At 41.1% G+C, this 18,238-nt stretch overlaps 1 protein-coding gene across 3 annotated transcripts in view; it reads left to right on the top strand.

Annotated features, from left to right (window-relative positions):
• zgc:109889 (uncharacterized protein LOC553542 homolog) overlaps positions 1-11,508 on the top strand; it is a 42,926-nt gene extending 31,418 nt beyond the window's left edge. For 2 of the 3 annotated variants that reach the window (XM_061031732.1, XM_061031731.1), the window contains exons 4-11: positions 1-64; positions 335-452; positions 1,973-2,041; positions 2,556-2,600; positions 4,537-4,670; positions 5,504-5,806; positions 6,512-6,921; positions 7,452-11,508. The exon at positions 1-64 is cut by the window's left edge and continues 90 nt beyond it. In XM_061031732.1, the coding sequence (XP_060887715.1) occupies positions 1-64; positions 335-452; positions 1,973-2,041; positions 2,556-2,600; positions 4,537-4,670; positions 5,504-5,806; positions 6,512-6,921; positions 7,452-7,609 (1,301 nt within the window). In that variant the 3' untranslated portion in view covers positions 7,610-11,508. The remainder of the gene's footprint in view (positions 65-334; positions 453-1,972; positions 2,042-2,555; positions 2,601-4,536; positions 4,671-5,503; positions 5,807-6,511; positions 6,922-7,451) is intronic. The other variant, XM_061031733.1, reaches the window with a different exon arrangement.
• The last annotated feature ends 6,730 nt before the right edge of the window (positions 11,509-18,238 follow it).

Genomic DNA, 18,238 nt, shown 5'->3' with positions numbered 1-18,238 from the left:
CTGTGGTGGAGATGTATCATCGCGGTGACAAACCTCCACCGCTCAACATCCTCAGCCCGTACAGGTCAGGGATCTTAAACATTGTAATCTGCTTGGTTTGCAAAATCCATCAAATGCTTTTAAAAACGTGTAATTGTATTATCAAGATTATAATTCCTAGTTTTTGAAGGTTTTTGGGGTACATGGAGCATTTTATCAAAAAACAAACCAAGTCACTTATTGCTGTTTCTACATAATAGCTGAGGGAATTTAATCAATTTAATTGGGGTTTTGTTTCTCCCAATAGCTCTTGAATAAACTAAGTGTGGATGGTTTTTGTGTCCGCTCTGTGCAGGGATGACAAAAAGGACGCGCTGAAGTTCTACACCGACCCGTCCTACTTCTTCAACCTGTGGAAGGAGAAGATGCTGCAGGCCACAGAGGACAAACGCAAGGAGAAGAGACGTCAGAAGGTACGGCTGTGTGTTGTCGTGTGCTGCTGTAGCTCGTATCTGCGTGAACATGGATATGTGAGTGGAGGGCCTTGGCCTTGTTTGTGTATTAAATTGTATAGATGTGTTCTGGATGCTGGATGTGAGTGTGGAAGTGTGACAGAAAAGTATGTGAAATTCATCTGCTGCTTTGATTTGCTGTTTCTACCTGCCTAATTGTCGTTTTTTTTTTTACGCTGTAATTTTATTTTTTAAGCACTTGTATTTGACTGTACCTACCATTGAGCTTTGCTTTGTTATGTAATTAGTTATTGATACAGCAGCAGTTTGGACAGGCTCATTATGGTTTGACAAATTCATATCCAAAGGGGTTGAAGCATGTTCATACAAAGATACGGCTCCTGCTGTGTATATATATTACAGCTATTATTTTGTGTATTCATAGGCTTTATGGCAGAACTAATGATAACATGGCACAAAGAAAATAATCAGTTTTCAAGGTCTGTGTGGACATCACAGACGTGCAGCAGTGCAGGCAGAGAGTCGTCACGCACAGGTAACGTAGCGTCATCAGCAGGATCCCTTGTGGGCTGGACCAGCTTTAGTTTTTGTTTTATCCAAAAGGGTAAAGATTATTCTGGACATTGTCGTTTCCAGTTAGTTCTCTGTTAAAGGCTTTATATGTGATTTTTTTTGATCCAGCAGATGTCGCCCTTGAGCACCAGCATGAAACCAAAACAACTCGCGCTGCATTGTTGTGTTAGCATGCTAATGCTAGCGATCTTTATTATGCTCGTATCTTCACACTGCATGTAAATTTACCTGAAATGAGCGTGATCTAGAAACACAGTTAAGCAGTGAGTACAGTATGTTATTCTTCTTTTCTCTAGTCCCTCAATTAAACAACTTTTATACACGAGGGGAAGAGTCGGCCGGCTGTCCAGGCGATGTAAACAAAGTGAAGATAGGACTCTGAAAACTCTGAAAACATCACAGACAGTGGGACTCGGGTGTTACACCCATTGTAGACAGTCATGACTCACAGAGTTATTTTCAGAGGATATACTTGATTTATATTATATTTAAGTGTATATTTCTTTTTTTTTTCACAAAGTTTTCTGTTAGACTGGCACAGATTTATTAAATATTTTAGTGCTGTTCCCTTTGGATTCAAAGTCAGGAGCCCCTGAACAACTGCTGCTGTATGTGTTTTGCTGCGATTTGTCAATATTTCTGTTCAAGTTAATGCTGCTCACATGTTTTCTGTTCCCTCCCTTCAATCTGGAAACTTGGAAGAATAAAATCCCTCTGAAAACATTTTTTTTTTTTTCATAAAAAAAAAAAAACAACAACAGGTTTGAAAACCATCTGCAGGAGGATTGCTCAAACTTCTCTGCACTTTACTTCTTCTTCTTCTTCTTCTTTTGAAACTAAGGAGTAGCTTCTCCTTCCAAGACAAACACCCCCCGCCCTTCCTTCCTCCTCTTTCTCCTCTGCTCAGTCTTAACACACCAGCTTGTCTTTCTCCCATGTTTCCATAGGGCTGTCCGGCCCACCCTGACAGGCCCCACTCCAGACAAGCCCCACCCAGGAGCCCCCTGTCCATCTCTGTAAGATAACCCCGACCCCCCCCCTAACCTGCCCTTTCACTTTACCCCAAACATACCCCTCTAACACACAATACACAATCAAATCATTAAGACGAACTCAGGTAAGACATCATTCAAACAGACCAATCCAGTAACACTAAAGCACACAGACACTCACCCTCCCTCTGTGTGTGTGTGTGTGTGTGTGTGTGTGTGTGTGTGTGTGTGTTGCGTTCGCTCACCACCTCACCTGCTCTCTAACCCTCCGTGTTTGGTTTGCTTCCTGTGCCGTGTTCCCAGACGTTTTTTCTTGGTCCATCATTCTTCTGGTGTCAGTAGTGTCCGGGTGTTCATGTGTAGACTAGTCTGTGTGAGTGTGTGGTTTCGCTCAGTGTGAGTTATTACCTTCATGGTTAAAAAGAGCTGGTGATGGGGTCCTGTTTCCTCCCACCGCCCTGCAGAAACCAGTGATCGGTGACCAACTTTCTGCCCTGTCTTTTATCCCTCTCTCTGTCTGCCTCTGTGTCTGTTTCAGGAGCAGCAGAAGCAGGTCGAGGACCCGGGCAGAGAGGTGAAGAAGGTAAGTGAGGATGTGTTCACTATATCTTAAAGAGGTCATATTCTGCCCTTTTTGGGGTTCATATATTTAATCTATGTTCCTACTTTTGTACGTTCACAATAGCTAAAGTTATAAAAAAGTGTCTGTTTTCATGTACTGCTCCTCCTTGCTCCCTCTCCGCTCTGAGTCCGTCAGCTACGCTCTGTTGAGCCCACACTGTTAGACCCCACGTGGGCCAAGTCTGCTCTGATTGGTCTGCCGATCCGCTCTGTCGTTATTGGTCAGTTGCTCGGCACGGTTCTCGGAAATGTCCCGCCTCTTTTACCATATTGGGAATGCAGCCACTGGCTCCGTCCGAGGGGAGCACAAACATTAGCACCTTAGCACTACTGTGCTACCGCAGGCTACGGCATATCGTGGGCGTGCTACGGAAGTTAACGGGCGTGCAACATGAGCTGCAGGGCTTGCCACAACGAGCCAATGGGCTTAGATCAGTGATCTCACACTGACAATGACGTCGGACTGACAAATTTTTATCGAGGGGGGCTAGAACCGAGCGTTACATGCGGCTAATGCTACAGCTAACAGGAGGACGTAGGAGAAGCCGCGTTTCTGCGGACTTTGAATTTTTGCACATAGATGTGCCTAAACATGCACAGGACACTTGGAAAACACACTAAAGAGCATATAAAACCAGAAAAAAGAAGAATATGGGACCTTTAATGTAAAGAATCCAAAAACTGGGAATTTACATGAATTATTTCTGTTAATATTTACTTAGATTAACTAAGTAAATTTGCCAAAGTCTAAAATCAGCATTTGGCAAACTTTAACCTGACTGTTTGCTTTGTTGACCAATTACAAACTGCCTTAACATTGCATACTATTTCGGCTAATGAATAGATAGATAGATAGATAGAGACTTTATTGATCCAGAGGGAAATTCAAAGCATCCAGTAGCAGGTTACAAAGACGTACATGAAACATTTGTTACAAATTAAACCACAAAACCGACGCCCCCCCTCCCCCCCCCCTCCCATACATATATATTAACCTGAAAAAAAGATTTAAAGAATCCCCCTAGATGAATCAAACTTAAACTGTGCAATTAAAAATGTACATAATTCGTGCAGGGATAAAAATATATGTGAGATTTAAACAAAAACCTAAAAACAGTTGAGGAAAAAAATCTGTAATTAGACCTGAATGTAAAATGTTGACCTCCTTTATTTATGTACAGCGATGTTTAAAAAGCAGATAGTGCAAAATTATCAAAAAACACTGACAGGTAGTGAAGGGCCGAGGTCAGAGGTCATACCCTCTGCAGCTGCATCAATGACCGTAGCCTCTGTGTAGGCTGCAGGCTCTAACCATTCACCTGAAACCAACTCCCAGACTTCATAGCAGTCATTTGGACGCGAGCCATATCTAATCCTACATCTGTGTCATTTACTTCAGCTCTGCACATCAGTGCTGCAAATGAGCTAATCACCACTGCAGCAGTATGGATTGCAGAGTTGATTGAAGTGCAAACGGTCCTGAAGAAGAAACGGACGTGACGCTGGTGCTGAGCCAGCCGGTAAAAGAACTCCATGAACTCAGATTTCACGAGTAGATTTAAAGAGCAGGTAGTGGTGCCAATGTGCAGAAGAATTTATCACTCTAGAAAACGTTTTCAATAAATGTTTATGAAAGTCATTCAGTGTCAAGTAAGTGAGCCAGTCTCCAACGGCCATTAACATCGAGATGGACGGATTGACCAACAGACAGACAGGAAGTTGGTAGATGGATGGATGGACCTTTTAACCAATTTTACTTCCTTCAGTATAAACTATGACACAGTCTCTTTTGTCATGCATTTGTTAACCGGCATGGTTTGAAGAAGTTACTTTCACACGAGTGGGTAACCTGTATCATAAAAACAGAAATGCACACTTCCTGTGTTTTACTTCCAAAGGTGCGTAAGGCTCGTAACAGACGCCAGGAGTGGAACGTCCTGGCTTACGACAAAGAGTTCAGACCAGACGCCAGGCTCACCCCATCCCCCTACCATGGCATGTCCTCAGAAGGCTCCCTGTCCCCTGACAGCAGGTAAACAAACGTCCTGTCACCTTGACACAACCTGACAACAAGCCTCTCCAGGGACGTCTTTGACATTCATTTGAATTTGTATCCACAGAAGCAGTCACATTTTGAGGATTGTTTTTTTTTTTTTTTGGAGGTTATTGTTTCTACATGTGGATGAACTAAAAGAATTACTTGAGACTTGAGTGACTTTTAGTATTTTATATAAGCCTTGAAAATCTATAAATAGTATTGGTACAGTATAAACCGCTTATAGTGTTACACAACCACCTAATACACATTTTTTAAGCACACATCTGTAAACATGAATGAAGACATGAGCTAAACACACCGACCCACTGTTTTCTTTAAAGCTCTTTGCTGCCCTCTTCTGGTTAAACTGATTTAAAACACATTAATGTAAATGTGATATCCAGCCTTTTGAGAGAATCAGAATCAGAATCTGGTTTTTATTGCCAAGTACATTTACACATACAAGGAATTTGACTTGGTGTATTGGTGCTAAACAAGATATTACAATATATAAAATTGAATTTAAAAAGGTAAAATATAAAAAATAAGAAACACAAAAGGTGACATGTAGGAGCTGTGCAGTGGACCATGAGAAAAAATAATAATAACAATAATATTGAACGCTTAAGAGGCAACTTGATTCCTGCTACAGGAACACAGAGATTCATGCAAAAAAAACAGAATATGAGGATAAAGAAAAATCTAGCACCAGATTTCTTCCTGACTAATAAAGTATTATCTTATATTTATCACAAAAGAAAATTAATTCCTTATCCTTATCACTTCTTACTCACACAGCTTTCAACTTAACACCCTTCTTTGTTCAGGTCAATGGCGTCAGATTCTTATCCAGCCAGCCCCAGCCACCCCCCCAACCAGGCCCCCGGCACCGTCCACCCCGCCGACCTCCAAGCCAGAGACCACCTCAGCGCTGCGGCCCAGACTCAGTCCCTGGACCGAGGACTCAGGCCGGCCAACCAGCCCCCCGGAGCAGCGGGGCCCGCGGCAGGAGGGCGGCATGCGGCCTCGTTGGGCAGGACCCCGTCAGGACACGGGGTCCAGGCCGGTGGAGATCCGACGGTTAACGGGCCGAGGCAGCAGTCTGTTAAGGATTACCGGGCAGCGCACGGGTAGGTTTAATAATTACATACCTGAATGTCAACAAGTGTTTAAGATGATCAGTTTCATCGCAGTACTTTTGGTTTATTCAGAAAACTAAAGTGTTTCCAACTAAGGCTCAAATCTTAATCATCTGGAAAGGTGTTCAGTCGGTGGGTGCGCTCTTTTTGCCGATGACAGAATGACAAAAATGTAACGTAGTGTTGAAACGAGAAAGGCCAGGCTAATGTCACCAGCTGCTGCTTTGAATTTCAAATTGGATTTGTCTCACCTTTTTCGAAATGTCTCTTCGTGACTCCTCCGAGGACCCAAAAACCCCATAAAACAAGAGATCTGAGACTTCTAAAAATACACATTTACCCTTTACACAGTTCATATCCCTCTGTCGTGTACTTCATTTGAATCTTGGGGACACGAGAATGTTAGAGAAAAGAGGAAAGTTACTCCAATGTGTGATGCATAAGAAAAATAAGAATCGAGTAAAATTAAAGAAAATTATTTTGCAGGATTGAAGGAAAATAACTGATGAACCCTAAACTCCAACGCTGAGTTATTTTATAGCCCCGCCCCCGGCCAATAAAGAGGATCAAGTAATTGTTTGGATATATTGGAAATGAGATTATTTGTTTTGTTGTGACACGGTTAGCTTAGCTCAACGTAAGGATGACGGGCAGAAAGGGAAGCTCTATAATCCGCCATCTTTTCTCTCCCACCAGCGGCCAACCCTCCACCATCCCCGAGTATTATATCCCACCTGCCCCTCCCCCACCCCCTCCTACCATCCCCTCCGCCCAGACTGCCTTCGACTCCGCCGCGGTCCCTCCCAACGCCGCCGCCGCCGCCGCCTCTGCTGTCCCGCCGACATCCTCTGCCCTCTCCCGCCCCTACTCCCCTTCCCCTCCCCCTCCCCCGGCCAACTACGTGCCCTCCCCCGCCCACCCTCCCTCCGGCGCGCCCCCTGCCGCTCCTCCGCCTCCTCCGCCCGGAGTCCCCACTGGATTCCACGCTCACCCGTCGTCGCCTCACGCAGCGGGGGATGCGGGGCCCGCGGCGAGGAAGTCCACCATGCTGGGGATGATCCCGATGAGCGACGCCCGCTCCGACCTGCTGGCTGCCATACGTAGAGGTAAGTGTGTTGTTAGGTACGTCTTTTTAAAAGCTCAAGCTGAAGTTTATTTTGACACTGTAAGAACTATTTATTTATCTTTTTATCATAATTTAAAATCTTAAGTCCTGGTTATTCCATTTACCTACTTTTAAATTAGCAAATTAGCAGTTTCATGCTATTTGTAAAAGGACGTTCTCAATGAATATTTATGTGTGAGTTTGAAGGTGGGTCATCACCTTATGGCCCTCTGTATTTACATTATGAAAGAAATTACAAAAGGAAAACATTTTTGTACATCAAGAACGTAAAACACCTAAAAAAAAACTGCAAAAGAGATTTTATTTTATTTTTATTAAATTTGACTAAATGAAATACAAATTCCAACCATATGCTGCAAGTTAAACATTAAAAAAAAGAACATTACACATGACCCCCCCCTGGGAGGAACATTTTGCCCGGGTCCCCAGAACTTCTACTCACGGCCCTGCTCCCCCCCTCCATCCCCCCCCCCCCCCCCCATCCTCCCACCCTTCCTTCGTCTCCTCCAGGTATCCAGCTGAGAAAGGTGCAGGAGCAGAGGGAGCAGGAGGCCAAGAGGGAGCCCGTCGGCAACGACGTGGCCACCATCCTGTCCCGCCGCATCGCTGTGGAGTACAGCGAGTCCGACGACGACTCCGAGCTCGACGAGAACGAGTGGTCCGACTAAAAGATATTCGAACGAGCAGGAAAAAGACGGGGGGGACGGGGGGGTGTTGGGTGCTTGGTGGGTGAGGGGGGGGACAGGGAAACCGAGTAGAGAAACCTTCAGACACTGGGGTCGAAAAATGAAGGGTGTAATGATTAATATTTCAATTTAAAAAAATCTAAAGAATGAAATCATTCATACCATCACACACATGCTGACATCCCCATTGTGCTGCATTTTGAACATTCAAGACTTGTACAGCAACAGGCTGTGAATTTAGCCCCGCTTTGTTGCCCCTGACGACGCCTTTACGACAACTGAAACCCTTAAGATCCGTGTGTCTAACCACCCAGTGTGTACAGCGCTACACCCGCCCCCGTCTGCTCATCGTTAACCACTAACACTCAGCTGTGAACAAACAAACGCACCAACTTCTCCCCCCTACGTATTTGAGTGATAATTATTAGCACTATTACATGATCTCAAAGTGTAGGTGGGTGGACCCCCTAGGGAGTAGGGCTTAATGTGTTTACAAAACACTTGATATAGCACAAGAAAAAAAAATAATAATGATCGTGCAATCTTAACTTATCTGCCAAAATGTTGAGAGAGAATTTATGAAAACAAGTCAGGGAAATCAGGGACGAATAGCTCCTTAGAGGATCACGCTGCCTCGCCGGGCCGTGCCTGTTTAAGAAACATGTGCACGCGTCTTTAAAGGCTGCACTGGCGCTGTGAGAGTTTGGTTTATTGGTCACTTTAACAGACGTGAGACAGTGGAATCAGCACCAAAATGATCTCTATAGTATAGTGTGAACTGCCTGTAACGGATGACTATGCAGCCTGCTGGCTAACTGTACCTGCAGAGGTACCTAGCTTGATAGGCTAGAAGTTTGAATCTGATTACTTTTCTTCAATAATCAAAGAAAAGTTAGGAAATAACCTTCACAACTACTTAGAATTTTAGAAAATCATCTCACCTATTTGTACTGCTACATCACAAGTTGTAGCTACATACACTGTAAAACAGTGAACAGTGTTTCTTCAAAAATAATTTAATACAGAAGACGACACAGTGGGGTGCTTGATAGCCTAGCGGTTGTGTTGCACACCCAATGTACAGAGGCTTTGGACCCAGGTTCGATTCTAAACTCAATCATTCCCCATTCTCTAATTCCACTTTCCTTCTCTATCTACTGTCCTTATGAAGGCATAAAAACCCCAACAATTATTTAAAATAAGATAAACACAATAAAATCCCAAACCACATTTGAATTGTTAATAAAATAAAAATAATAATTTAAAATTTGGTTGGATCCTTCGTGTAACGCGTCGTATTGAAATCAAACAGACTTTTTCAAGAAAACACATAATAAACTATAATAAGGGAATTATATGCAATGTGTGAGAAAAAATCATTACTAAGAGCTTTTAAAATGCTCCAGTATGACGATTGAAAATGTTTGAAAAATGTATTTTTAAAGTGTTTTTTTAAATTTATTTATCAAAGACGATGCACGTGAACCAACATTTCAGTTTCCTGCACACAGCAACATCAATGTTTGGAAGTTAGTTAACAGGACAACTGTCATAGTCGGCCACTTCTTTTTTTTAAGATTTACTCCTAAATGTGATGTCAAGTGGAATAATAGGTGTGTACAGAGAGAAATGTGATGCTGGTTCTCTCGTCGTTTTGGAATAATCGACTGGAAGGCCAAACTCTCTCCATGCCAGTGTAGACCTGGAACTCATTATTTAACAGTGTGATCTCCCTCTGACAAAGATCCATCGTTTAACTGTGAGAAAAGACACAACCCTCCCAGATTTAAGCTGTTTTATTTGTTAAACCGAGCTTGTTAAAGTTCCGTGATCGATCATCATTCAGCCTCCATATCACAGCATTGAACAAACAAAGCAAGTGAGCGAGCTTCTGCCATTATTTTATGGTTTGTTTCATATTTTATTTTGAAGGTTTTCTTTCATAATTAATCAGAAGCTTAACATTTCAGCCAGTGACTGTGTGCTGTGGTATTGGTCTTAATATAAATGCTTCCACACTTAACAGCACTGGACATGCACTCACAAAGCTCCTCAACTAGACCCGGGGTCAAAGTTCACGTCCACTCTGTCATACGCGACCCTGGATCTGCACTGCTGTCCGTGGAGGCTTTGTGAACGCAGCCCCTGGACTATAAATACTATAAGTGTAGGAGACTTGCAACAGTAATATACGGTATATTATCTATCTCTCTTTTCAGTATAGGTTTGGCTAATTCTCGGTATGAGCTGATTGGACTGTAGTGTTTTTATAATGTGGTTTTACTTTTGAAATGTGCTGCAGTGAGTTGTGCAATTTGGTTTATTTTGGGGGTGGTGGGGGGAGGGGAGGGGTTCTACTCGAGGCCAGGATCGACGTTCATGATAAAGAAGTTGTGCACATGTCAGAAAAGTCGCCCCCAAAAAAGAAAAAGAGATCCACTCTTTTTAAAGAGATCCACGTTTTCTGAATTTAATCCCGAGCCAAAGCACTTTCAAACTATCCCAATAAAAACAGGATTCAAGTAGATGATGATGTTAGTTTGTCTGTCTGTCCAGTGTAACACGGATTATCTTTTTAGTTTTTCTTCGGTGAAAAGACTTTTGTCAAGTGTAGCGTGACCCCCTAACAGGACACAGTACAGAAAGACATTAACTGATATTGTTTCATTGGTTGACGTCAGCAGTGATTTCTTTGTCCATTTATGAGGAAGAAGGATTCCTTATACTGAGTGTATTTATTTGGAAGCCCAATTAAATGATCTAGTTACACATAAATAAATATCCTGCTCCAAAGAAAATGAAATTAGTCCTGGTTTCATCCATTATGAGGTGAGTGTGGCACTTATTAACAGGGACAATGTATCTCCAGCCTGCTTTACAATTAAACATAGACGAGTAAACAATTGAGCTGTAAAGATAATCTTTTTTTTTCTTAAACAGTTTGACCCAACTTTATAAAAAATCAATCGAAATTCGCAAATTATCATGTTAGTTTTAATAACGAAACCAAGATGGCAGCCGGTGTGACTCAGATGGTTTGAATGCGTGAATATTGTGTGATTCAGATGTCAACCTTTGAATATTAGTTCAGTACAGAAATGATTCTCAAAGGGATATGACTGAGAACCTGTTATTTAGTTGTTGTACATAAATACCGCACAATGGTTGAGGAATGCTTCGCCTAACAGCTGCACAACTTTGGAGAGTGGACAATAGAGATTATTGTTTGGTATAAGATTTTGGCAATGTACCATGTTTGCATTGGCGGCCATTTTTCCTCTTACATCACACTTGGGATGGGAAGCTCAGATAGTGTTACACATGTTGTATCGCTGTAGTCCAGGTTGAAAAACTATAAAGTAATAATAGTAAAATCTAAATCCATCAAGTCATCTACTGAAATCTAATCCACCACAGCTAACGTAATCTACTGCAATAACCAATCATTGGCTAGCACAACATTTGGCTCGCTAACACTACTGTTAGCTAACATTACTTCTAGCTAGCTTACATTACCTTTAACAAGTGTTGACTGAAAAGAGCAAGACATTTAGGGATCGAGACCAAGACCATAAATATCTCAGAAAAATCATCATCTTGTTTAACTTTAACTGAACTATCGTGCTGTGTAACACTATCAAATGTTAATATTAGCTAGGAAGTGGTTGGACTCTAGTGTTAGCTGTTGTCTCCAAAGGCGTATGAGTTGTAGAGTAAGTTTGATTTAACTTGGTGTGGTATATATTCATGACTTCATTATAAATGAAGAGAAGTTATAGTCTGTAATACAACTAGCCGTTCTCTAACGCGGCTTTTGAGCTTCCCACCAATAGTATGATATCTGAGGAAAAATAGCCACCATGAGAATATGTAGAATTGGGCCAAGAGAGAGAAGCACAATGAGCAGCTAGAATGTGGATCTGGCACAGACCTGGGCCAAATGTTACTCGGAAAATGTAAAAAAAATACCCGTCGATAACAGTATATCCCTTCTTGAAAGATGGTCAGCATTTTCAAATCCAAGCACTTCGAGACCTTTCAACTTCAAAGAATGTAAAGCTGTGACTGTTAAACCTGGGATTTTATCGGTTATCCGTGCTGGCTCTGTCAAACATTTCCACTTTGGAAATTCTTGCCCATAATTATCAAATCTGGGAGGCAAAAGTCACCAGAGACCGAGATTTAATATCGACCACATCTTTTGTATCTTTGGCGACTGGCTTGTGAGAGTACTTCATTATGTGTTGAAAATGTGAGAAATGAATCATGTTGTAAAACTTTTGGTAAGGAAGCCTGTAAAGTACATTTGGGGTAATATAACATAGACAAGGGAACAAAATAAAACTGTGTAATGCACACTAAAACCAACTGTAAGCAAGTATGCATGTTACTATAGACAATAAATGGTGAACAAAAAATGAATCCTGTTTTTTTTTTTTTACATCTGCATTTAATGTTTTAGTCATTCTGTGTATGAGCGTTTCACAGTTTCAAGACATTCTGATGCACACTTGCACACAAGTCTTGTGTTATACCAATCACATATAATGTGAACTGATGTCAAGCGCACATGCTGGTTTATCAAACTGTAAAAGGCAGAATATCTGTATGTCCTTCAATTTTCAGGACAACCGCTCATCAGACTAACTTCACACTTTCTGGCTGTATTGCTGAGGACACAATAAGTTGCAGTCCATATCTATTTTCATCTTACATCTCCAACTGATTTTGAGAAATTGTCACCTATTTGTGTACAAAAAACCTCTGAAACAAGTTATTTTCCACTTTTTCACAGTTTTGCCACAAGAGGACCTCAAAGCTTGCTCAAATGTAATGAGAGACACCAGAAGCAAATGTTACAGAAAATGGCATATCTGCTCAACACTTTGTGTTATTGCTCCCATATTTGGTGGAAATACAAAGATATGACGAGTGGCTGTTATAAATTTGGTGCTATTTGACTAATAGTTGCTACATAGCAGAATCACTTAACTAATAAGATTAAAACCACAATGTGTCTACAGTTTATATGATGATGTTTGTATCCGTCCTGTCCATTTCTCAAAAAACAATTATCCTATCATACTTGGGGATCAATTCATTCAGTGGATTATTTCTTAAAATCTCGACTAGCAGCCTTTCTTGTGACCAATCAATCACCCTCATATGGACAGCATTTCACTATATCTGCTTACAAAAAAAGAGTGCTGCCAAAAAAAAATTCTTCCTTATGTAAAAAAGTTAAATCCTTATGTTATGGAGCATACCGTCTCCAATGCCAAAATGTAGATTATTTGATAAATGTTGATGTCTAGGCCAGTGGTTCTGAACTGGTGGGTCGCAGATGGTTGCAAATGTGTGCCTGGGAAAAGAAAACTGTCTGTCAAGCTGTTTTTAAACATGTTTCTTTAGTTCCGTTTATTGCTTCTGTCTCTTGATTTGTACCAACTGAGGTCCAAACTGCACAATTTTCTGTCGAAAAATACCAGATATTTGGGTCACTATTTTTTCCCAGAGGAGTTGGTGGTGGGTCCTGAGGCTAGAGGAGTTGAGAACCACTGGGTCTAGGCTGAGAGGAAGATGCACAGTCAATCTAGCTCTGATTACAGAGCTCCTCTCTGATTGGCCCAAGAGAACAGGTAACAGGGTATTTAATGTATGAAAGATCAGCTGTATCTCTCATCCAACTTTGAGATCATATCTATGCTGTGCTATCCTTCAGCTACGCTTTATTTTCTGACAAAGATGTAAGAATTAGAACCACATTTTTCATGGACTTTAACATTAATGTAATGGACACTTGTGGCTGCAAAGAAGTAAAGCTCAAAAAAAGAACAGGCCTCTTTTGCATTGGTTTAATATAAATTCAGATAATCAGTTGCCAGCAAATATTTTACAAGTAGCTCAGCAATATATTTAGAGATGAAACATCATACTTTGACACTAAACTGTTTACAAGCACACATGTTGTAACAATTTCCTGAAAGGCATCATATCATCATAACTTAAAGCTACCAAGTTTATATGTATGACTAGATTTTCTTGGCAGAAAGGAACCAAAGCTTCTGACTAAAAAGATTAGCATTCACTCATCGTTGTCAGTCATCTTTTCTTTGTGATGTAAATCCAGCAATCGTCAACGTCGGGATCTGACGTCCGCCCAACGTCAGGAAAAGAACCAAAGCTTCTGACTAAAAAGATTAGCATTCTCTCATCGTTGTTAGTCATCTTTTTTTGTGACGTAAATCCAGAGGTCGTCAACGTCGCTGACATCTGCCCAACGTCGGGATCTGACATCAGCCCAACGTTAGGATTTGACACGAGTCCGACGTTAGTGATCTAATTAATGAAATGGTAAAGTAGAAATTCCTTCTGTTTAATGTTCTTCTTAAACTGTAGTTATACATACAAACATGCTGACATCTTGACATCAAATATTTTTGTTAAAAAGGCGTCAAATCCTGGCTCTATGAGCAGCTTCAAAACTTGAATTATGACCTGAAACAGATTAATCTATAATACAATATTTTAGGTTTTCATCAGGTCTTTAATTTACAATCTACTGAACTATTTCCTTTTGAATCCTTTTAGTCTATAGAACATCGTGAAGAATATAACAGAAGAGATGTTGTTTTGTGTTTCCACAGGTTAAGTCCTCAAATGTTTTATTTGCCATGATTGTTCGGTTTACCATCTCAGTGTCAAAGAAAAACACCAAATCCAAATCCCTAAAACTGAACACAGACGTTTTCAAACTTTGCGAGATAAAATCATTATAACAGGTTTTTATTGAAAGTAAATCACATTTTAACTCCATTTTCTCAGCTCTGCGACACGCAGTCTGCGACAGTGTCATCATGGTTCGTTCCAGAGCCGTGCTGTCCTAGGCGTTGGCAGGATGGAGAAGGAACCAGTGGGTGCTGTTTGGTGAGAGAGGAGTCATTTTGGGACACAGATGGTGACACAGCAGAGAGAAATAGTGAGAGAGAGGTCAGCGCAAAGTACAAAAAGCTCCACAGACCCACACTAAATGATCAGAAAATATGTTACTCAAAGGTTTATTTATCAGAAGGATGCAGATGATTCAGTTTAAAATAAGAGACTATTCAGGTCACTGAGTTCAAAACAGTTCTTGCATCCCTCTTTCCTGCTAGTGTCTAAATTTAATCCTGATCTAATCTTGGAAGAAAGACTTCAGATAAGCCTTTTTAGATACAAGATGCTTTCTCGATTTATCTGACGTATCTGATGACTCATCCCGATGTTTATTTTTGCCTTTTCCAATGGAGAGATGAAAGAGATATTCGTCATTGACTAAAATGTTAACCTACTTTATAAACTGATATAATTACACAAACATAAAGCCATTAGCAGCAGTAGCTGGGACATAGGTGCCTCTAGGTGAAATTGTTTCATTTCCATTTCTGGTATTTGACATTTGGCTTATTGCATGACATTTTTATAATTAATTCTGACTTCTTATGACGTACAAAAGTTGTTAAATGGATTTTTTACCTGTAACCAATAATTAAAGATAGCTAGAATTTGGAATTGAATCCGTATAGACCTATCATAAGCTTTTGTTTCATATACCTTATAGTAACCATTAATTATGCCTACATTTGGAAACAATAGACATTTAATCTATCAAATCATTCAAAGCAAGACACTTGTATGATTACGTATGAATCTTGCAGGTACAAAGGTTTATGAACTGACTCTATTTAATTAAAGTGGATCTATACTGTGATGGCCTTCCCCATGACCTGTACTACTTCAAGGGCATACTTTGCACTTTAAGTAGGTACAGTATGACAATTGTAGTAAAGAAGAGATGGTGGAAAACATGCTGCTATAGTATGATCTTAATGTGCTGATTTCAGTGGACAATCACTGTATGTGACTACTTAAAATGAGAGAGGATCCTACCTCTATGAAGGGTCACTCAAGATCACACGGAGGTAAGTCATACTTGTTGGCTCATGTTAGATCTGAGTCAATCGTTGGCACAAGAATAAAAAACTTACCTGATAATGAGAGTTATTTCTGGTAACAGAGCGGCTTTTCTGCATCTTCATAATTGCATTATCGTTCATTGTTTTACATAATTCGATATATAAAAGAGGCATGTTAAGGCTAAATAAAAGAGGACCGAACATTGAGCCCTGGGGAACTCCATGCTCCATTTTACTTAAACAAGACACAAATATTACATTAATGATGCATAGCCTAATTCAACATTCTAACTGCAGGCAAATGTTACAGAATCTGACTAATCAGATTTTTTTAATGCACATGTAACTCAGATCTTAAATTTTAAAGACAGTTTGCCCAGCACAAGCCACATGGAATCTAATCTTTTCAAATCAGATTTGGGCTACTGTTATGTGTTGTCCTAAAATCGGATACATTTCAGATCTTTTGCGATGTGACCTCAGTCTGAACAGTCAGGTTGAAATGCATGCTACTTTGGCGTCACTCCTGCCTTGACAGTATCCCAGAGAGGCGCTGAAAAAAAAAGTTCAAAAGTACCTTTAGACATCCTGAAATTTTGTAATATATTTCTGTCTGTGAAGCAAATGACATCCAAAGCCCATGACTCCTGGCACCACCTCTGCATCCACTCGCGCCTCTGTACAAACGCAAATGTTGATTTTCTTTCTGCTCTTCCACAATTTGAACATGAAAACTGTAATCCACGCTTACTTCAGTGGCCGTAATTTTTACTTCTATAAACAATGTGCTGTGTGTTATGTCTTCTTTTTAGTTCAGGACTGTGACCAGCTCACACGGAAAATCTTAACCAGGCCACATTTAAAAACTAATGTGAAAAGCCAAACTAGCCAAAAATCATATCTTAGCAATAAATCAGATTTTCCCATTAAGGCTTGTAGTGTGAACATAGTCTTTATGACATTGTATTGTGAGCCATGTCAAGATCTGATGCTAAAATCCCCTGATTCAGTTTCTTGAAATAAATGTCCTTCAGTGTGTTAATTACAAAAATCTCTTGTCAAAGTCACCAGTCAGTTTCTTTACTTACAAAACGAAAGTACCAGGCAGGTTTGCAGTTACTTATCACAGATGTTTCCCTGTTGTTAGGCTGTAAAAAAGCATTAGGGAAATTACATAATGACAGAAGACATGGTTGACTAATTGCTGCTATGTCTGTTGCCAAAACAGCCGAAGACACTTAAAGAGAAGCTTGTTGGCAGAGCATCAAGGCAGCAGGTGGGCGGCTGTGGATGCTGTTAAGTTTCTCTGAGAGGTCTGCTGTATATACTCTGTTATTATTTTGATGGCATAAGGCCCCGTGTCCACCTAGCCTTCTTTTTTTCTGAGCGCCAGCGTCTTTTTTTAAATTGTTTTCAATGAGTAGAGAGCGTAAGGGCAGCGCCCGGTGTCTTTTTTTCCCCCGAGTGATCCGCCTTTTGTCCACTTCGAGCGCTCAAGTTGAAAATCTTTCAACCTTTCAGAAAGGTCTTTTCCAAATGTATGATATTCCCCGTGGCTTTGACGACTATGGATCGTATCTTGTACCCACATCCTCCTCGCTGATCGGGTAAAAATACAATCTCAAATATAAAACAAGCAGTAAAGTAAGTAACAGAGCAGTGTCGGTCATACAGCGGCCGTTGTCAACCGACTGTTGTCATAGAGACAGGACCGACGTGGATCGCTTTTCTTCTCAGCGCATGAACTCTCCCGAGCGCACAGCCAGCGCTTTTCTACCCGGAAAAAAGCCAGATGGACACGAGGCCTAAACCATGTCATAAGTACTCACATGTTTTATCGGGAAAACTGTTCATCTCTGTAAACAAGAATCAACCTCGGTCACATTTCTCGCTCTACATAAAGACTGTGTTTTTCTACTTAAACCAATAAAATCTGTGTCCCGATGGGTTGTCGAGGTATTCTGGGAAAATGTAGGGCATCGCATCAAAGTCACTGGACAATATTTTAAAATAACTCCTGGAAAGCTTGAAGATGCCAAAAGGATAATTTGCTAATGAAGTCTGGTTCACATTAAGTACACCCTTGGGTCATTTCCTGGCCACATGGAGGGAATAATCTTCACAGGTTTCAGTCAAACGCTCATTTGAATTTCAGATCAGGGTGAAGAAGAAGGTGTGTGTGCGCGTGTGTGAGTGCGAGTAAGTGTGAGTCAGACACAACAGATGCAGGAATATCACCACCTTCTGTGCTCTTTTTTTTTGGCTGTCAAACATTCACGTACATGGAGGTGATTTTCAGCATCCTGCAGCAGATGGTGAAGAGAGCTTTCTGACTCATAGAGGGAAAAAGAGAGAGACGGGGGAGACAGACAGGGGGAGGGTGGGGGAGGGAGATAATGTAGAGGCAGTAAGGTTAGGGGGGGGGGAGAGAGAGAGAGACGTGAAATGACGTAAAAGAAGCGAGGTGAGTGCGTGGGTGGATGCTGCGTCTTTTCCCTCCCTCTTCTCTCCTTTTAGTACTCACGTCTGGCCACATGGTGGAGCTCTTCCCCTCCTTGTAGAGACCGCATAGAGGTGAGTCAAGGAGTCCCAACACATACAAACACATGCAGCCTCATGCTTGTTTATTTGACACTTTTATCACTGCACAAGTTTG

This window comes from Labrus mixtus, chromosome 23, assembly GCF_963584025.1.
Source record: "Labrus mixtus chromosome 23, fLabMix1.1, whole genome shotgun sequence".
NCBI lineage: Eukaryota > Metazoa > Chordata > Actinopteri > Labriformes > Labridae > Labrus > Labrus mixtus.
The sequence above is the reverse complement of the archived record's forward strand: the minus strand, read 5'-3'. Positions and strand labels throughout refer to the sequence as shown.